At 52.4% G+C, this 20,514-nt stretch overlaps 3 protein-coding genes across 3 annotated transcripts; 2 read left to right on the top strand and 1 right to left on the bottom strand.

Moving 5' to 3' along the window:
* Window positions 1-558: 558 nt before the first annotated feature.
* KVR01_007070 (importin-alpha export receptor) lies at window positions 559-4,662 on the top strand. The gene is made up of 8 exons (XM_044781551.1): window positions 559-774; window positions 909-1,051; window positions 1,126-1,293; window positions 1,357-1,527; window positions 1,582-2,891; window positions 2,955-3,037; window positions 3,090-3,393; window positions 3,465-4,662. Exons 1-8 carry the CDS (start codon window positions 705-707, stop codon window positions 4,090-4,092), a joined length of 2,877 nt encoding a protein of 958 aa, XP_044644501.1. The 5' UTR covers window positions 559-704; the 3' UTR covers window positions 4,093-4,662.
* Window positions 4,663-4,938: 276 nt separating this feature from the next.
* Window positions 4,939-7,446, bottom strand: KVR01_006651 (uncharacterized protein). The gene has a single exon (XM_044788904.1). The coding sequence runs from the start codon at window positions 7,399-7,401 to the stop codon at window positions 6,151-6,153; it is 1,251 nt and encodes a 416-aa protein (XP_044644082.1). The 5' UTR covers window positions 7,402-7,446; the 3' UTR covers window positions 4,939-6,150.
* Window positions 7,447-15,456: 8,010 nt separating this feature from the next.
* Window positions 15,457-20,224, top strand: KVR01_006782 (uncharacterized protein). The gene is made up of 5 exons (XM_044790128.1): window positions 15,457-17,018; window positions 17,748-17,957; window positions 18,026-18,185; window positions 18,309-18,811; window positions 18,870-20,224. The coding sequence occupies exons 2-5, from the start codon at window positions 17,795-17,797 to the stop codon at window positions 19,544-19,546; spliced, it is 1,503 nt and encodes a 500-aa protein (XP_044644213.1). The 5' UTR covers window positions 15,457-17,018; window positions 17,748-17,794; the 3' UTR covers window positions 19,547-20,224.
* The last annotated feature ends 290 nt before the right edge of the window (window positions 20,225-20,514 follow it).

Genomic DNA, 20,514 nt, shown 5'->3' with positions numbered 1-20,514 from the left:
ATCATGCCATGCACTGTAGTAGATACACTACACTATATGCGCAATAAAAAGCCTGTTCCGCACCCAGCCAGGCGCTCCGTACTTTACGTACTGCATGTACTCCGTTCCTGAAAAGTTCATCGCAACCTCGAACCAGACCGGAGAAGGCTGTTTTGCTGCCGTCACTGTGAATTGCATTTGGAATCCGGTCAACTCCTGGCAAGACACAACACCAAGCACGGCAACACGGGCTCTGTGTCGATTCAGGGATGTTGAAGGGGAAAATCTGATCTGTATTGTGTAGCTAGCTGCTTAAGCAGCTATATAGGCATTTATTGTGCTATTATAGTATACAGCAGTCTCGCAGACCTGCTGTTCAGGGCACGTACTTGGGTACCTAGGTAGACTACTAAGTGCCTAGGTACTCTGGTACTTCAGGCACGGGATGTGGTGCGTGTAACAGGGTCAGGGATGCTCCAACGCCGCCCCTCGTCACTTGCCCCACTTCTGCTCGAACAAAGCTCGCCTGCCATTCAGCGCCACCAGGCGCCTAGCAACGGAACCACACCCCGGGAGCCCGTTTACTTTCGAGCTGCTGTACCGAGTTGCAAGGTTGCCTGCAACCAGACCTAGACCTGCAAAACTTCTTGTATGGACTGAACAGCAACAGCCCAACCAGCTGTCTCCCACATAGTTGATCTTAGTACAACAGGCTATTAATCAACATGGCGGCGGACATCGCAAGCATTGCTCAGTTGCTGGACGCAACTCTCGACTACAAGCAGCAACGCAAAGGTAGATCACCCCTCCAATCCGCTGCCGTGTGTTGATGTTTTGTTTGCACCATCTTGGGAAGGACGCCTGCCACACGCACGCACGCACGCACCCAAGACTCTACACGATGAGCTAACGTTTCTCTCTACCACCAGCCGAGTCCCTCCTCAAACAGGAAGAGAGCAAGCCGCAGTACTCGCTCCAGCTCCTCAAGATCGTTGCCGGCCCCAACTTCGCAACCACAACCCGCCTGGCCGCCGCCCTCGCCTTCAAGAACTACGTTCGCCTCAACTATGTGGTACGGCCCAGCCCCCGGCCCCCAAACCCCTTCAAAGAGACGCTGGGACACTTCTGACAGGTACGGGAATGCAGGACGAAGATGGACACCACAAGTTGCCCGCGGAGGAGGTCGCCACCATCAAGCAGGAGCTCGTCGGTCTCATGATCCTGTCGCCCCCGAACATCCAGACCCAGCTTGGCGAAGCCATCAGCGTTATAGCCGACTCCGACTTCTGGAAGAGGTGGGACACGCTTATACAGGTTCGTGAGGTTCTGGGTCGGCAAGTGAGCTGGACATCCCGAAACTAAGTTCGTGTCTTGTAGGACCTTGTCAGCCGAATCTCGCCAGACAACTTCAAGGTGACAAATGGAGTTTTGGAGGTTGCACATTCCATCTTCGTGAGGTGGCGGCCTTTGTTCCAGTCCAACGAACTTTACGAAGAGATCAACCATGTCGTCGAGCACTTTGGGGAGGCCTTTGTACGGCTTCTGGCGGTGAGTCCACCAGTGGCCCGGAGCTTGAAGTCGGGGTGCTGACAAGATCTTAAGATTGCCGACCAAAAGATTGAGGCCAACACAAACAACGCCGCGGAGCTCAAGGGTTGGTTCGAGACCCTGAGTCTGTTGGTCAAGATTCTCTACGACCTGACCTGTCACGATCTCGCTCCCGTCATCGAGCAAAACCTGGCGTCCATCTTTTCCCTGCTCGAAAAGTACCTGGCATACAAGAACCCCTTGTTCGACGGCGATGATGACGAGGCCACAGCCCTGGAAAATGCCAAGGCCGATATCTGCGAGGCTCTGACTCTATTCACGACCAAGTACGACGAGGACTTCAGTGGCTACTGCGAGCGATTCATCACATCAGTCTGGAACCTGTTGTCCAATCTTGGACCCGAGAAGAGATATGATCTCGTCGTCAGTAGAGCTCTCCAGTTCCTCACTGCTGTGGCATCAGGGTCCAAGCACGCTCAAGCCTTCAACGATGAGAACACCCTGGGTCAGATTGTGGAGAAGGTCATCCTCCCCAACGTCACGCTCCGCGAGTCGGATCTTGAGATGTTCGAGGACGAGCCGATCGAGTTCATTCGAAGGGACCTGGAGGGATCTGACACGGACTCGAGGAGGCGGGCGGCCACAGACTTCTTGAGGAAGCTGTTGGAGAAGTTCGAGGCCCTCGTGACGCAGGTTGTTTTCAGGTACATCGACCACTACCTAAAACAGGGCCAGACAGACTGGAAAGCCAAGGACACCGCAGTATACCTGTACCTGGCCATTGCCGCCAAGGGTGCTGTCACGGCTGCGCAAGGTGTCAAGACAGTCAACAGCCACGTCAACGTCGTTGAATTCTTCCAGAACCACATTGCTGCTGATCTTTTGAACGTGGATGGAGTTGCAGCAATCTCCAAGGTTGACGCCATCAAGTACCTACACAACTTCCGAAGTCAGTTGACAAAGGATCAGTGGCTGGCTGCGTTCCAGCCCTTGATCAAGAACCTGGCGTCCGAAGAGTACGTCGTCTACACTTACGCCGCTATTGCCGTCGAACGTGTCCTTTATCTCTCAAACGACGCTGGCGAGCACTTGTTCTCTAGGGCGGACATCGAACCAGTTGCAAAGGATCTACTTGACCATCTGTTCAACCTGGTCGAAAAGGACAAGACCCCGCCAAAGATGCAAGAGAACGAGTACCTCATGCAATGCATCATGAGGGTTCTGATCGTGATCAATACGGGTGTGCGGCCTATCATTGATGGTGTATTGGACCACCTCATCGCCATCATCAGCGTGATCAAGGCCAACCCTAGCAACCCGCGATTCTACTACTACCTCTTCGAGGCCATCGGAGCCCTGGTCAGGTGAGTGACGTGCAGGGGGCGAGAATCACTCCCGGAAGCAGCCAGACTGACATAACATGATAGGTTCTCCGACCCGAGTCAAGAGGCGAAGCTGCACGCACGTCTATGGGAACCTTTCTCCTTCATTCTAAATGAGGATGTGTCAGGTAAGCTGCGTGATTGAGATGCATCGCACCGATCTGTCTAACCACATCCTAGAATTTGTTCCCTACGTCTTCCAGATCTTTGCTGCCCTGCTCGAAGCCGCCCCGACGAGTCCACTGCCTGCGGATTTCAGCTCACTGCTCGGGCCTATTCTTGCGCCAACAGTGTGGGAGACTCGAGGCAATGTGCCTGGGTGCGCGCGTTTCCTATCGGCCATGGTCCCCAAGGCGAAACAAGCCATAGTGGAGTCCCAGCAGCTGGTGCAGATCCTGGGAGTATTCCAGCGCCTTTTGGCCAGCAAGAAGACCGAGGGCAATGCCTTTGACATCCTGGAGTCGGTTGTTGCCACCTTTGATGGGTAAGTCTTTTCAGGCGTGAACAGTGTGAGCCTTTCCTTTTGCCCTTCCATTTCACTAATTAATTATCTAGAGCTACACTGGATGCATACTTCCCTGACATCCTCACTCTCACTTTTACCAAGCTGCAGTCCAACCCCTCAGATTCATACAAACAACGGTTTGTCCGTTTCTACCACTTGGTGTCGGCGAACACAGCAGCCGGTATGGGTACCGACTACTTCATCAACCATTCCGAGAAGCTGCAGCCTGGGGTGTTTGCACAGCTTTACCCACCGGTCATCCTGCCAACCACAAAGCAATTTGCTCGTCCAGTCGACCGGAAGCTTGGTGTGATTTCGTACACGAAGACGCTGTGCGACTCGCAAGCATTCGCACAGAAATATATGAAGGGCTGGGCCAATACTGCGAACCACCTCCTGGAGCTCTTGCAGAACCCACCCAAGGTGGCCGGTGGCTTCGGAGATGAGATCATCACCGAGGCGGATGTAGACGACATTGGATTCGGAGTGGGATTCACGCCTCTCAACACGTGCAAGCGCGGCCCGCGCGATGACTTTCCGGAGATCGACAACGTCCAGGCCTGGGTCAGTGAGTATCTCAAGGCAGGCAACGCGCGCCAGGGTGGTGCTGTCCTCAAGTTCGTGCAGGAGCGCATGCAGCCGGACGCCCAGCAGGCAATTGCGCCGTACCTGCAGTAGGACAAGCAGGGTTACCAGGTGAAGCAGGTGCTCACAGCCATGCTGGACACCACGAGCAACCATTACTACTATGAAGATGACAAAATGGCGTTGGAGGAAATGTAATAAAAGACGTGGAACCGCGGACGAGGCGAGCGACTGCGCAGGTAGATTCCCCGTGGCAGCATTGGTGAGGGCCACACAGTCAAAACATTCACATTCGTCTAGAACTTGAACTGCTCCCCGTGGTGTGCTTCGCCCGAAGTAACGATACATATCCACGGTCTTAGGCTGTGCCGTGCTTCCTTTGGTGTCAGAAACCTGCGGCTTGGATGAAGATGAGATGTGATCACCGTATCAGTAAATGCGTACGAATCAGTCTGCGTCATAAGGCACTCGGCCCCCTGGTTGGGAGCTTGGAGTTACTTGTGTGATAAATGGGTCGGGTCAGTCGAGCTATGGTAGGCCGAGATGCCAGATATAGAGCCTGCCCGTCACAAACAGTCCCTTCCGCGCGGGAATGTTTGTGGCGTTAAAGAAAAGCCCATCCCTCACATTATAGGGATTCGAGCATTCAGTAAGGGGTTGTGCGGTAGGTATCTCATAGATGCTACAGCTAATGCAAACAAAAACATATGGACCGGATAGTCAAGCCGGAAAGCTGTCTTGTCTTTGTAGTGGCGGGTAGATGTAGTTTCAGCAGGGCAAGGGCCACCACCCACTTACACGTGTCGGAGCCAGGGCCTAAGCTTCTCGGATCAGGTTCTGGACCGATTCGGGGCCAGGAGGGAGCAGGACAGCAGGGTGTCTAGCTTGAGCTTCGCCCTCAAGGTTTCGGGGGCCAAGTCGAGAGAGCTAATGATGCCTGTGAGTGCATCACCTTTCCCTTGCCTCACACCGCAACGGCTGCCGGGAACCACTCATCCCTTCACGGATACACCTCCCCTACGCCCCTCCAAGCCAAGTCCCTGCCGCTATCGATCGGGTGGGGGATCGGGGGATCTCCGCGTACGGAGCATTTCACTCGTGCCCCATATGGTTGGTTCTTCTTCACATGTCTCGGAATCTACCATCTCACCTTGAGCAGCCCCCCAGCCTTGTCGCGAACACACTCTCATTCATGCTCACGCATTGCGGATAGACGGTGAAGGGGGGGGTGTGTCGAGGCACCTCTATGGCACCATGCAGCAGAGTCCCAGTCTGATTTGCCCCAATGCGCGCATGCGCATGGATGCGCTTCTGCATTGTACATGCAGGCATCGGAAGGCTCTGCGCTCGACTCTTGCTGCCCGTGCAGGGAAGCCTTGGTGACAACGGGAAGGCAAGTTGACCAGAAGTGGGCTGACGAGAGTGCAGGTCTTGCTGCTCGGCTGGTTTGAGCTCTGTAGCTTGTTTACGTCAAGAACCTAGGACCCGGGAGCCGGGTCCTAGGAAGGTTTTGGGACTATCTATTGTCCATCCGTATCCTCCTATAGCTTGCCCGTGCTTGCTGTCCCCTACCTAGTGGGATGTCCTGGACGGGCTGGATCTTTTCTTGTCTCACATCTGCCTGAGTGGTTCTCCCAGGACGGGTTTCCCTTTGATCACCCATCCCGTGCTTTCTCCTCTCTCGAACCACAGCTCCATCCTCAACACCTCTCACAACCATGGCCTCCTGTGCCTCATCTCGAGAGTCCGCCGTGTGCCAGTCCCGAGACCGACCTCCCTCGCCACGGCCGCCGAAACCTCCTCCACCTAGCCCGGCCCGGCGATTACAGTGGGTGGACTGGCCGACAATTGATGAACAAGGCTGAACAAGAATATACTCAAACATGCAAGCACTCCATGGCACGGGGTGAGCACCACCTCGTTCCATCTTCAAAATACGCCGCTGAGACCGACCACAGCAGCCCTTTTATTACCCATGGGCGATACAGCTAAGCGGCGAATGCCTCAATCACATTGTGTCACGGCGGATAGCGAGGGATATAGACTGCACTGGGGAGCCACATGAGAGTAAAGGCCCAGAAGATACAGTATAAAGGGTCAGGGATAGATGGGTCTTTCAAGGATACAGGCTGGCGTTTGTTTTCTGTCTATTCACAATTTAGAGCTTGTCGTCAGAACTAGACCGCCGTTCTGAACATCATACTGCCTCCCCTTCTCCCACCCAAGCCAGGCCCTGAGTGCCTCCTCTCCGCCGTCCCCCGGCGCCAGTGGCGTGCCCTCATACCCATCGCCAGGGACACCGGGGCCCTGTCCACGGCTAGCCGGGTCCGACGAGGATGGCCTCGCCCCGGAGTCGACAGCCAGGCACGGCGTGTCCCGCAGCGTGACGGCCGGCCTCTGGTCGCCCTCGCGCCCGTCCCCAGCCGTGGCGCCCTCGAGCTCGGCATAGTCCAGCACGGGCGTGCAGCACGCATCGGTGCCATCAAACACGGCCTCCCACTCGGACCTCGTCCGGCTCCCAAACGACCTCCCAAACACGGCCTTCATCTCGGGCCAGCAGTCCCTGTCGAGCCTCCTGTCCTCCCACCCTTGGCCCTCCAGGCCCAGGCCCTTGATCAGCTCGGCGTAGAACTGCGGCTCCAGCGCGCCGACGGCCATGTACCCCCCGTCGCGCGTCTGGTACGTGTCGTAGTAAGGACAGCCGCCGTCAAGGACGTTGGATCCCCGCGGGCCGTCGCCCATGGGCGTCCTGCGCGAGAGCCGCGGGAACGTGGCCAGGTAGCCGGCGCCGTCGACCATGTTGGCCTCGACGACCTGGCCGCGGCCGCCGTTGCGCGCCCTCGCCAGCAGCGCCATCAGGACCCCCTGGAAGAGCACCGCGCCGCCGCCGGCAAAGTCCCCCAGGATGTTGGTGGGCGGGGCCGGCCTCCTCGCCTGGTCCCCCGCGGGCGACGAGCCGTCGCCGCGGCCCCACCCCAGCATCCCCAGCACCCCGCTGACGGCGAGGTAGTTGATGTCGTGGCCCGCCATGGCCGCGTACCGCCCGTCGCGCCGGAACCCCGTCATGCGCGCGTACACCAGCCCCGGGTTCGCCGCGCACAGCTCCGCCGGGCCCAGGCCCAGCCGCTCCATGACCCCCGGCCGGAACGGCTCGATCACCACGTCGGCGGCGAGCGCGAGGCGCCGCGCCGCGGCCTTGCCCTCGCCGGTCCGCAGGTCTACTGCTACCGAGGCCTTGTGGCGCGTGAGGAGGTCTGCCGTGGGGCTGGACGACGCGGAGGGCCGGTCGACGCGGATGACGGACGCGCCTGCGTCAGCCAAAAGGAGGCCTGCGAAGGGTCCCGGCGCCAGGCCGGCGAACTCGAGGACCTTGATCCCCTGTAGGGGGGGTGGGCTGGCCATTTGTGGTTTGTGGGTGCTGAGAAGATGGTGGTGAATGGAGTTGTCACGTTGGTGGCATTGTCACCTGTGCAGTAAGTGTTTCTCTGTATAAGCCACGAGGAAGGTGATGGGGAGCATCCGGAAGGCCGGAACTCCATCTCAACCCCGCATGGAAGCTCCGAGGTGCCGAGGCTCCTTGGACCCGGGCGGGGCGCACGTGGCGGGGCCGGGGGGCCGTAGCGGGCCGTCCGACGGGGCCCGTCATTGTGGGCCGGTTGTCTTCACCACGGCACACTCATTCTCAAATCCTCTCACAGCCTTCACCCGACATCCCCTTCAGCCTCCAGTACAGGTCTCTATTCTTTTCGTCCCTCAAGTCCAAAAACAACCCCATTTAACAGATGACACACTACCGCGTACAAATAAGTACATCTATCTGTCCGATAGTCATTCTACTATCTCTTAATCCATAGCATTGTATTTACGTCTAATCAGCATGATTCTGCTATTTAAGGCAGCGTAATAATTGCTCGTGTAGCATAATTTCTTCTATGCACAAGAGTTATTCAGACACTCTACCTCTTGGATCTAATTTGAACATTGAGATCAGAGATTCGCACACCCATTTCTAAGTAAGCATACCACCCTAGCTTATCAGAGCCTGGAGAGGTACTAACTTATTCGTAGAACGCAAAGGAGGCAGTCCTCAAGCACATGTCATGCCTACCAGCCCTACTCACGGCCTTTCACTTTACTTTCAACCTCACCCCTTTCACCCTACTAACCCTTTCACCCTTTTTTCACTTTTGAAAAATATTACAAAAATAGAAAGTACTTAACTTTTAGGTACAAGACATCACGGGTGTGCAGGCTCTAAAACTAGGTCTGTAAATCTCTACTATCTAGAACTAGAAAAGTATAAATGATTTTAGTGTGGCAGTCCCTTTGTTGGCTTAGTCAGCAGGAAAGCACCCTCCTACATAGGCCGTTCAGCTCTCATAATCACAAAGAATCAACCACATTCAGCTTCACTTCTTCCAACTCTTATATATATAAACCTAGCTATTATTAACTATAAAAAATGTAAAAAAATCAACTTTTAACACAGATTTGAGGATGACCCGATTTGAACGGATAACCTTCTGGATACTCCAGAACTGGAATCAGATGCGCTAGCCGTTGCGCCACACCCCCATTTGACTGAAATATTTGCTCATTTTGCTCCACTATCAAGGAAGTAAGCTCTACTTCTCGTAAAATAAAGTAGTAAGTAGTTAGTCTCTCTAACTATCTAATATACTAGTTTTACTTAAAATTAATAAATATTTAAAAATATTTAAAATATTATTATATAAATTTAAAGTTTTTATTTTTATTTTTAAAAATTTTAAAAATAATATTTTAAAAATATATTAATAATAAAAATATAATATTATTATTAAATTTATATATTTAATATATTAAATTAAAGTTTTACTATATTTATTAAATTAATAAATTAAATTTTAAAATTAATAATTTAAATTTTAAGTTTTTTAAATATTAAATATATAAAATACTTTAATATATAGTTTTTAAAACTAATAGTCTTTAAAGGAATAATACTTCCTTTTTTAAATATAAGCTTCTAATTAATTAAGCTATTATAAAAGAAAGATAAGGTAAAAAGTAGGAGGGGGGAGGAGGGAAGATAGTATATCGGTAGGCGTAACTGCTAGCTACACGCTCTCTCATCCTACTAAAAGACTATATTAACCAATCTACCTAATTCGCTATTCCTAGCAGTATATAAGTACCATACCATCATTGATAGAGGAGGTGGGAGGTGGTGGGAGGTGGTAGGTGGTGGGAGGTGGTAGGTGGTGGGAGGTGGGAGGTGGGAGGTGGGAGGTGGGAGGTGGGAGGTGGGAGGTAGGAGGTGGGAGGTGGGAAGAGGGTGGTGGGAGGTGGGAGGTGGGAAGAGGGTGGTGGGAAGAGGGAGGAGGGAAGTGGGAGGAGGTAGGAGGATGTAGGAGGAGATAGGAGGTGGGAAGTGGGAGGAGGTAGGAGGATGTAGGAGGAGATAGGAGGTGGGAGGTGGGAGGAGGTGGGAAGACGGAGGAGGAGGGAAGAGGAAGGTATGTGGTTTCGCTTCTATTCCGTATACATCCGAGGACATACATGGCGCCTTCATATGGTGGTAAGCGCTCAAGATCCAGCGCTTGAAAGGACCCGATGTCGATGATGATAGTTATAATACGATAGGCGGACACCTAGTAAGCTGGAACAGATTCTAGGAGTGATCCGCTTCTAAACTCATGCTCAACTAGACAAAATTATAACCCGGGTATTGTCAATTCTATGGATGCACTTTCTCGAGATTCACTGCCAAGGTTCCCACAAACTTTGCTCTTGTGACTGCTCCACTGCTACATCATTGTTTCAAAAGGCTAGCATCCATTTCCTTATACCTTAACTTATAATAGTATAGGCTTATATAGTTTTACTTCTATTCTATATATATCTAAGAATATATATAATACTTTTATATAATAGTAAGTACTTAAAATTTAATATTTAAAAAGAATATAATATTAATAATAATAATTATAATATAATAAATATTTATAACTTTAACTTTATAATATATAAATAAAATCACAAAATATTATTTTAATAATAATATTAATTAAAATTATAAATAAAAATAATTTATAATTTAATTATTATAAAAGTTATATAATAAAATTAAGTTTTAAAATAATTATTATATAAATAAATTATATTAAAAAAGTTAAATTAAAAATTATTTCTTTATATATATATATATATATTATAATAAAACCTTTATTAAATAAATAAATATTATAATCTTTATTTAAATATATAATTATTAATTTTAAAAACTTAAAATAAAAAATAATTTATAATATATTATTTTAAAACTTTTATAATAAAATATTAAAACTTTTAAAAAAGTTTTAAAATAATTTATAAAAAATAAAGAAAAAATATAATAAATTTATTCTCTTTTAAGTTTATACTTTTATTACTAATAATTATTAACTTTTTAATAATATAAAAAATATAAAAAAAATAAAAGAAAAAGAATTAAATATTTTTCATAAAAAAACTATAAAAATATATATAAAACTATTAAAGACTTTATATATAAACTTTAAAGGGAAAAAATAAATAGCTAAATTAAAAGATAATTATATAGTATAAAGGAAAAATATAGTGTAGCTAAAGCTGTACGGGCTTATAACTATTGAATTCTAAGCCTGGGCAACTTGGCATTATAGTCTTTTGGCCGGGGTGTCTGAGCGGGCAGTGTGTAGATCCGTCTCAGAACCCAGCCGTAGATAGCTGAGTAGGGAGGTTAAAGCGATGTAATGTGAGCCCTCGAACGGCTTCATGAGAGGACATCCAAGGCAAAGAGTAGAACGGTGAAACCTCAGGCTACCAAGGTCTCAAAGCCTCAAGAGCTACGAATAAGGGTGGCTAGTGGCAGTGTATGTTATCACGACGACCCAATCTACTTGAGATGACGTTTCTGGGAATCTGAACATTTGAATTGTTGATCCCAAAGCATGATGCGCACGATTTAATGAGTAACGGCTGTGTAAGACGCTGTGTAGCTGGAGTCTACTTAAGTAGTGGCCTTTCCATACCTAGTGTTGTGCTCTTGGTAGATGGCTCTAGATGCCCTTGTAGCACATATCCCTCTAGACTACCGAGGAGGATGGTAGAGGAGTGTGACTTATCTAGAGCTTCTACACGACCATTCACAATGGTGCTCGGTCACAGGTATGCGAAGCGAGCTAACTTCAGATCTTCTGCCTTCCACTGATCTAAGTGGTAATATAGGTTCTGGCATGGAACTGATGACATGCATGTCAGTCCACAAGACCCCCGGAGACCACAGGACAATGGCCGCCAACAAGATCGTGCCAGAAATCCTGGCTTTCATATCGTGAGCAACCATAGAAACAAGACGAACAGCGGCCAAATGTTCGGGGCACCTCCCATGGACAACCCCGTCTCAGATATGCTCCTCTAGGGTGGCATAATAAGGGATACACCTCGCTACAGCAAAGCTCATAGGATGGTCTTACTACCCAAGTGGTATATCAAATATCTCCATATCCTGTGACCGAGTAGCAGTTGTCCGATTGAAGCTTCTCAAATCGTAGAAGCAGTTAGGCATGATGGATGAGCTTAAGACGTAGTGCATGGATATAAGTCTGTTTGAATGGACGAGTGATTTGATGTGGCTCTAATTTCATGCCCATGGCCTATGTGGTTACCTACGAAGTGAACCAGACATCCGCCCCTACGGCCGGCACAATTCAATACTATCCTAGCCGCCCATATTTCACTTGTCGCATCTGTGTGTGTGGTTTCGCTTCTATTCCGTATACATCTGAGGACATACATAGCGCCTTCATACGGTGGTAAGCACTCAAGACCCAGCGCTTGGAAAGAATGCGATGTCGATAACAATAGTTATAATACGATAGGTGCTTGTGGCCTCAGCCTTGCGACACACCAAGGGACTCTATACCCGGTACTACTGATGTGAATATTTCCATTCTCAGATCGATTTTGGACCTTGGAGTTTAGGAAAGCACGCGTGCACGAGCGCCTCGACGGCTAGGACCAGCGCTAAAGGGGACGAATACGTAATACAGGGCAAACGTAGGACTCCAGAGGTTTAATGAATCATTCTTGATGTCTTCATGGCTCACGGGGACCGGACAGGTCTAGTTGTTCTCAGAATTGCTTCCGTCTTGTAGTTCGTCACAAGTAAACCCCGAGCATCCAGAGCTGCTTTTTGAAACCCGAACGTTTGCTGCGATATCATCGTTTAAGTGTCCCCATGCTTGCATTCCCATGTCCTTTTCTTTTGTTGCCTGACATCAATGGCAGTGAAATAACCACCACGGCCCTAATAGGATTGATTGCCTTCTAGTGGTGATGTTTTGCGATGCGATCTTGAAGCTGTGGCTATAGCACAAAAAAGTGACCTCGAGCTCACACAATTAATTTCACCACGCCAGATCTTTGTCTACTGATCAAACATGAAGGGGAACAAGACGCATTGAGCAAACTGAGCCCACCTGTGACAAAAACTTAATCGTGTTGCCCCGGCTCACGACTCAAGGAAAGAGGCAGTGCATTGCGTCTACCCGCAACCGCACACCGCGGCAACACCGGGTGGTGAGTGAGCATTTTCCCACCCAACAGGCTCGGATACAACCAGCCGGCTTAGCACCAACAGACAAGCCTGCGCGGCCGGGAGATCCGAGCATGGGGCACCATCACAGGACACAGAAGGCACACATCAAGCCTCGGGTGAGGACGATGCCATCCGTGAAGCCCATCTCTCGCGTAGGGCACTTGACGAGTGCGAGATAATTATCCCGCCGGGGCGCGTGACTCGTGGCGAGCCATGGGGGCCAACAGACAACGCCAAGCTTTCCTGCCAGTCGAGCCAGCCTGCCAGCACGGGCAAAAGGAATGGCCGGCGATCTCAGCACTGGCGACGCCGAGTCCGGAACGGGGGCTGGCCTGGGCACCTGGGGGGGAGGGGGGAATAGGGCGGGCAGAGGCAGCCTTGCGCCCCGTGCTGTCGGCCCAGCCAGATGGGCGCTAACAATAAGACCGGACGAAGCAGATGCGGTCAATGTCGGCTGTGATCCTACGGGCGGTCTCAGCCGAGGGAGAAAGGGGGCAGACACTTTTAGATAGCAACCTTGGGAAGTAATTGTGTTATCGTTGGCCCTCGTTAGGGTGGCCGGGACATACATGGTGGGCGCGGTCATGTGTTGGGCGGGCTGCGCAAGCTACGGGATGCTCATTTCGGTGCAATATGAGGGCTCCTGGGCTTGGTGCGGTAAATGGGCGCATACGTACCCACCATTGTTCATCCCGAGGAGGGCATGCCATGCCGGGGCCCGCAGGCGGCTGCCGTCCACTTGTTGCATGATTTAGTCGGACGTGTGCCGGACCTCGGGAGAGTCAGCTGGCCATTATTAGCCTGGGAGGCATAGCATGACATATGGAAGTGGAATGGGGTGTTGGGAAAGAGAGAGAGAGAGAGAGAGACTAGAAAGATAGGCCTCCGTAAGACCAAAAGAAAAGTGGTCCGTCGAGTCAGGGGCCAAAGTGAGGGCTGTGTAGCGACATTGGCTGCCATCTTTAACCGGCTAGCTCCATTCTGGGAATGAGAATAGCATCAACTGAGTGCCGTAAATAGGTCGTGTTCGTTCTTGGGCGGCAAAACGGTCAATCATTCGGTGTTCCGTGTTGCCAAGAGGAGGAGAGGAAAGTGTGTGGTTGGACGGGCGATGATGAAAGGGGGCTCTCGGGAAGTCCCTCCCCTCCCAGACGTCGATAGTCCGTCAAACAATCAGTCATTCACTCAGCCTGACGATAAGAATGATGATGGCCAAAAGTACGGTACGGAGGAGAACGGAGTAGTACGGAGTACACTAATACATAGTAACGTGGGGCGTGCAGCGCACACGACGGCTGGACGGACGCACAGAGATGCTGAAGATCGGTCGTGAGCCGAGGAGGCAACTTTTAGGGTCCCTCGTCAGCCAGCAGGGGACACCCCACAGCCATCCCGGGCTCTGGGCAGGGGATCAAAAAGGGGAGCAGGCGTGGTGATTGGCCGTGTTGGCCCTATGAAACGCGTTCGCAAAGCTTGGCACAGCCTTCTGCCCATCCCACCTGGCCCGGGCTGGCTGGCTGGCTGTGCCGAGCTTGACAGTTGCCCCTTTCTCATCTTGGAGCCACCCCAAGGGTACGGTGTACCGTGGCCAGCCAACCAGCGTACGAGCTGACGCACATCATCCGAACTTGGGCCTGTCGCCCGCAATGCTATTGTCGAGCCTGTTTGCCTGTCAGGCCTGTCCTGTGCGCCTATCTCTGGCAGTCTGACTGTGCCCGACGGGATTGATATCACAGGTTCGTCTCGTGCTGGCCTGTCGGAGTCAACCATTCGTCGACATGGGTCTCAGCCTCTGGGGCACAGACAGCCCGCCCTCTGGCCTGTGTTTGCTAGGCGCCCGTCCATGTCTCTGAGACAAGACTACGGCATGTCTCCAGGAGATGCGGCGGGGTAAGAGGAGGTGAGCGAACATGAGATTGTGGTCAGACAGGCCGGGCACAGGCGTGCGGAATAGATGGAGGATGCGGCAGATGCGGCAGATTCGGTCCAAGATTGGGTACAGATTACCTCGAAAAATGATGGTCGTCGTCGCAAAATCCAGTCTTGCGATCCACCTCATCTGGTGATGAAGCACTGTGAACCGTAATAATAAACCGACCGGCGGATGCACCTCTGATTGTGCTCATCACTCTGCTGATCAGCGATTGTCAGCCGCCCAGTGCTGATGAGCGCCCAGGTCATTGCTCCCTTTGGCGGTGGGAATTTAGATCTTCGCGGCCGACCCCGCCAGCCCCCCCTTGACGAGACCTTTCCTCTCAGCCCAGGCACTGCCAGACTGCCGGAGCGTGCACATCATCCCTTTTCCTGCGGCACATCTGAGTCGCCGCACGCCCAATGGGAGCCCACGACGTCGCTGCTGCGCACCTCTGTACCTTTTCATGTGTGACAGCTGCTGTGCCGTACGGAGGGCAGGGAAGAGCAGGCTGGCAGGGCAGACCAAGGTGAGGAGATGAAGATCGTAGAAGCGTGCGTGGTTGGTCCTGCCTCGTTGCCTCGTCCTGTCAGGCATGTGCGACCGACCATGACTGCTACGTTTCGACTGCCCATCTGTTCGCTGCCCCTCAGCCCCTCAGCCCTTGTACAACTACAACATGTCCCTCCGCGCGCTTGTGTCGCAGCTGTGATACTTGCCAGGCAGGGTACAAGTCCATTGGCCCGTACTCAGTACTCCGTACTCCGTACCCCGTGGGCAGGACCAATTATTAACTCTATCTACCAAACCAAGCGGCTCAGGATCTTGCCCGACGAGCCTACCAGCCTGCCAGCCCGCCCGCCAGCCCAGCCCTGCCACTCTGCCCTGTCCCTGTCAATCAAGGGGTCTTTCCTACCACACTTCAGCCACACCTGCTTTAATGGTGCTTTAGCCCGCTACCCGCCCGACCTTCAAACACAACCACAGACTTCCTGACTTCTGAGCCACCCTGGAAGGGTACATCCCCAATCCCTGGGCAGGCCTTTAATTTACTTGGTGTAAACCAGTCGTCTAGTCTGCGATGCGTGGCATCACCACTCGATGCTATGCGATGCGATACGATGCGATGCGATACGATGTGATGCCCGATGGCAGATGGGCCACGACAGAAGCAGCAGCAACCCTCAACTCGAGATCTGTCCGGTCGTGTCCCCTTCGTGTGTCCCGCCCATCGTGTGTCAATCGTATTTGTCCAGTTTGACTGTACAACAACAACAACAACAACAACTAGCGGAATTGCTCCTTCCTCAGATCCTCAGCAAATGCCACGCCGTGAGTGGATGTGAGGGATGTGGGAGTGCAATGCCGTTTGAATGAATGCCCAGCAGAACTCGAAGCGGCAAACTGCCCGTCCCGGGATGGTCTACCGTGCTGATGGGTCCCGCTTGCTGCCCGGCCCTCCCATGCATCACCCACTCTGCCACTGCGGATCCCAGGTGCAACGTCCAGGTGCCAGGCCACCCAGGCCAGGGTGCGCTGTCCTCCTGTGAGGTGTGAATGGCAGGTGTTCGTCTCGTCTCCTTTACTCCCCACTGCACTACGCGAAACGGAATGAAAATCGCCCCATCCTGCGCCCCGTTGTTTCTGTTCCTGGGCCCTGCTAAAGTGTGTCTCTCCTGCCCTCCTTCCCTGACTTACACCCTTTACCTTCCTCCGTTTCCTGCCCTCACTTCCTCCCTTTTGGCATCTCCCTCTTGCCAAACTTTCTGGTTCAGTGGCAGCCCCCACCCCGACGGTCTCTACCTCTCCCATTCATTCCCTGCCCTGTCCCTACTCCACCCATCCACTCATTCAGTCTTGAATAAGTCGTGCCGCCCCCCTTTTCCTCCGAGACGCAGATTTGTTCTTCTCACCCACAACGCTCTCTACAACCGACCGGACGGACAACCGTGACACTCCTTTTTGTAAATTCAACCACTCTCCTTACTTGGCCCTTCCGAGCATCGTTCGTTTCTAAGTGTTGATCGCATCACTCAGTTGGGGGAAAGTTGAGGATCCTGCTCGAAACCAGTGTTTTGGTGGAAATCGCACATCGGACAAGAACTAGGACTTTGAACTTCGGAATTTCTGGAGGAACAAGGAATCTGCGACGACGCTTCAGCATCCTTACGACAACTGCCCATCGACGTGGTGTTGACGACATACAAGTGTTGGCGCAAAACGAGTTGATATCTACCTTACCCGCTCGCCACCCCTGACTTCCACTTTGGGAAGCAACAACCTACCCACCAGTCAGCTTTCGAAAAGGTACCGATCGAGCAATTCCCGACCGATTCTCGGATCGCATTCTTCAAAGGACCCCGTGGTTAACTTTTTTGGGTGGGATCTCAAGTATCGACAAGACATTCTATCATCGCGCTTTGGGGAGGCTGGACTACAACGGCTTTGTCTCAGACTCAGCCACCACCGCACAAGCGCCCGTCCTTGACAATCAGCACCATCGAGGTCAGTACTTGGCTTTATTGACGACTGCTGGACTGTTTCCAACCCCTGCTGTATTGTGGTCTGAGCTCCCATTTGAGTTTTGTACATTCGTGTTTGTGGTTGAAGGACAATTGTGAGCCATCGTGGTCTGGTGATCATGATGATCTGTGCCCCATGGGGCCACCAGGCTAGAAAGAATGCTTCAGGATGGAAAGGGAAGGAGGCTCTGGCTTGACAAACTTCTTATGCCCAAGTGGACTGGAGGAATATCGGGGAGCCCATTGTTCTCAAGCTATCAAGTGTTAGCCTTCCTGCTGTTGAGCTCTGCCCAGCTGGCAGCCTGGTTGTCGCACCCCGGGCAATGGCCCACCGAGCTTTCATCCACAAGCTTGGGAATCAAAACATCTGCAGCAACCGCTCCCCAGCAACACCCCATACCCTCGAGGATCAGCCCCGTCTTGTTGTTCACGATACACTTGGTTCTCGGGCCTGCGCCCCCGTCACATCTCCTAACACCAGTCAGGGCGCACTTGTCAAGTCGCCCCCAGGACTTTTGAGTCCAAACTACACCTTTCCATCCTCTTGGATCGCAGGTTCGTCAGCCATCTTGACGCAACAAGAGTCCCAGCAACCTTTTTGGAACACCATCACTATCCCCTTACTTGTTATGACTTGATTATCTTGGATCCTGTTTGAAAGCGAATTGTTAAAACTGTCATCGCAATACTGACCACGAGCAAGCGTTTGCAGGCTCACTCTCAAAACATCACACTCGAGTTCATCATCGCAAAGCCACCATGAACTCCAAGCAGGTCCTTGCACTTGTCGCCCTTATGGGCGGCGAGGCCCTTGCCTTTTGGCGCATGGAGTGCCGTGGCACCACTGCTCAGGCTCGTATCGATCCTCTGGTCAATCCAGGAACGATCGGCCACCACTCCCACCAGATCTTTGGCTCTGGCGGTGAGTTTCCATCTCCCATACTCCCCATGTGGCAACACGAATGACGGAGCTGACGAACCATGGCACAGGTTTTGGCGAAAGCGCCGATTACGCGGCTCTCTCTTCATCCAACTGCACCTCGTGCATTGCCACCCAGGACAAGTCTGCCTACTGGACCCCGATTCCCTACTTCAAGGACGAGGCTACTGGCGAGTATGAGGCCGTCGGTAATGTCGGCGGTATGCTTGCGTAAGTTGGACTCCTTACCTGCACCGTTTGTGCTGTCCGTCTGGCCCAGGCCGCAGCACTTCCGTCCACTGCTCGTCCTGCCTCGCAGGTTCTCTGATCTCGTGGCTGACCAAGACCTTGTAGGTACTACTTCTTGAACGGAGAGGACATCAAGGCTTTCCCCAAGGATTTCCGAATGATCGCTGGTGACACTGATCGCCGCAACTACTCGGTCGGCACTGGTGACTACGAGCAGCCCGACCCTGACAAGTCTCTTTGGCGTGCCCTGAACCAGGTCACCCAGACTGACCTGAGCCAACGTGCGCTTGGTTTCAACTGCCTCGACTACACCAAGGCTGCCGAAGGCTCTCTGTACCGTCACTTCCTGCCCTCCAAGGACTACATTGATGCCAACTGCCCCGATGGAATCCGCTTCGAGCTCATGTTCCCATCCTGCTGGGACGGTAAGAACATCGACTCTGACGACCACATGAGCCACGTGGCCTACCCGGACCTCGTTATGAACGGTGACTGTCCGGCGGGCTTCCCTGTGCGTTTGCCTGGTCTGTTCTACGAGACCATTTGGGACATGGCCAGCTTCAAGAACAGGAAGGGAAGTTTCATCATGTCCAACGGTGACCCTTACGGTACGTCCTAATCTCACAGCCGCCAAGGAGTTTAATAAAAACTGACCAACAAATGCAGGATTCGGCTACCACGGTGACTTCATCATGGGTTGGGAGGAGAACGACAGCTTCAAGCTTCAGGACGCAGTCGATCAGTGCACCTCAACTAGCGGTAGGGTGCAGGATTGCGCTCCTTTCAACCTGCAGGAGCTGGACCAGATGCAGTCTTGCAAGCTCGACCTCCTTGGCCAGCTGCTGAAGGAGGACGTTGTTGGACCGATCTCGGGCCTCCCCGGAGGCGTCAAGGTCTCCTGGGGCCCAGGTCCCGCAACCAGCGATGACGGTGACGACGACAGCGCTCCCAGCTCCGTTGCCCTCCCGACCCTCACCTACTCGGCTGGCTCCACCGCGTCGGTCAACGGCAGCTTTGTTCCAGGTAATGCCTTCAAAGCCCAGGCGACCCCCGCCAGCGCCCCTGCCCCCGTGGACGAGCCCGTCAAGGGAGCCGCCGTTGTCACCCCTGCGCCCCCTATGCCGTCCGACCCCACCGAGATCGTCCTGTCCACGGCCTACGAGACCACCACGCTTGCCGATGGGACCGTTTTGGTCAACGAGGTGGTCTACGAGGAGGTGATCGACTACGTCACCGTCGAGACGACCACCACCGTCTACGTGGAGCCCACCAACGTGCCTGAGGCCCGCCGCCGAAGTGCTCACGCTCACGCCCGCCGCCACGTTCACGGTCGCGTCCACTAAGCTTGGGCGAGCCGTCACTGGTCTGATGGACAACTGACCGTTTTGCAATCTTCCTGCATACTGCATACGAAGGAGCGTTTGTTTGGCCTTATTCTGTACACAAATCTGCCGTCGAGATGAACTCCCGATTTGAAATTCGATTCTTTTCCCCACTTCGTGATCTTTCCATACCAGTTCTTGTCTTTTTTTCCACAGGCCATTGACCGTGCCCTCGGCCGGATAGGCTTGGAGGCTCAGGCAGTTGCAGGCACTCATGCCAAGGTTCAACGGCAGGTGGATTTGTTCATCTCGTGGGGGGATCGATCAATGGAGGCTCTCAGAAAATCCATTTGGCAGAGTTCGCAAATTTTAACAACCAGTACCCACAGAGTAAGAAAAGCGGCCAGATGCCCCTTTGGTGCAAGTAGCATTGACTGCGAACCCAATGATGGTGGCAAACAGCGACAAAAAAAGACAATCTGCGAGGGGAGGTTCGTTCTGCTTTTTCCACAACTGGCGTTTCACGTTCAAAAGGCCTCAAGGCAAAGGGCGAGCATCCGTGGTCTGGTAGCATTTCTTGCATTGCACGACGACTTGATGAGATACCTCTGATACCTTTGATTCATAAAACGAGTCTGGCATTGCACTTCACATTCCTTCCTTATCAGTAGGTAGATCAATTGAAGCTGCATCCACACACAACTGGAAGAAGATAATTGCCATTTGTTTTAAAAGCAAGCAACTTAGCATAGGCTCGCTCCCTGAGGTGGTTCTGGCCTTGGTGCTCCGCCCTGAACCCTCGCCAGGGTCGACATGGGTTGGGGGGGGGGGCGGGTTGGTGGAGGAATTGGTGTTACACGGCCCAGGCTGAAAAGAGGCTGAAAGACTGACCAAGGCTCCAGATTGATCTACCGCATAGTGCTGACTTAAACGACCTTCATGGCCGGCCCAGTCCACCTGACAAACAGGGCAATCAGCCCAGCTTTCTC

This window comes from Diaporthe batatas, assembly GCF_019321695.1.
Source record: "Diaporthe batatas strain CRI 302-4 chromosome Unknown Contig00007, whole genome shotgun sequence".
Lineage (NCBI taxonomy): Eukaryota > Fungi > Ascomycota > Sordariomycetes > Diaporthales > Diaporthaceae > Diaporthe > Diaporthe batatas.
The sequence above is the reverse complement of the archived record's forward strand: the minus strand, read 5'-3'. Positions and strand labels throughout refer to the sequence as shown.

Coding starts and splice junctions, on each gene's coding strand:
- KVR01_006782 (XM_044790128.1), top strand. CDS start 17,795: ATGAACTCCAAGCAGGTCCTTGCACTTGTCGCCCTTATGGGCGGCGAG. Junction 17,958..18,025: donor CCAGATCTTTGGCTCTGGCG/GTGAGTTTCCAT, acceptor ACCATGGCACAG/GTTTTGGCGAAAGCGCCGAT. Junction 18,812..18,869: donor GTCCAACGGTGACCCTTACG/GTACGTCCTAAT, acceptor CAACAAATGCAG/GATTCGGCTACCACGGTGAC.
- KVR01_007070 (XM_044781551.1), top strand. CDS start 705: ATGGCGGCGGACATCGCAAGCATTGCTCAGTTGCTGGACGCAACTCTC. Junction 775..908: donor CTACAAGCAGCAACGCAAAG/GTAGATCACCCC, acceptor CTCTACCACCAG/CCGAGTCCCTCCTCAAACAG. Junction 1,294..1,356: donor GGTGGGACACGCTTATACAG/GTTCGTGAGGTT, acceptor CGTGTCTTGTAG/GACCTTGTCAGCCGAATCTC.
- KVR01_006651 (XM_044788904.1), bottom strand. CDS start 7,401: ATGGCCAGCCCACCCCCCCTACAGGGGATCAAGGTCCTCGAGTTCGCC.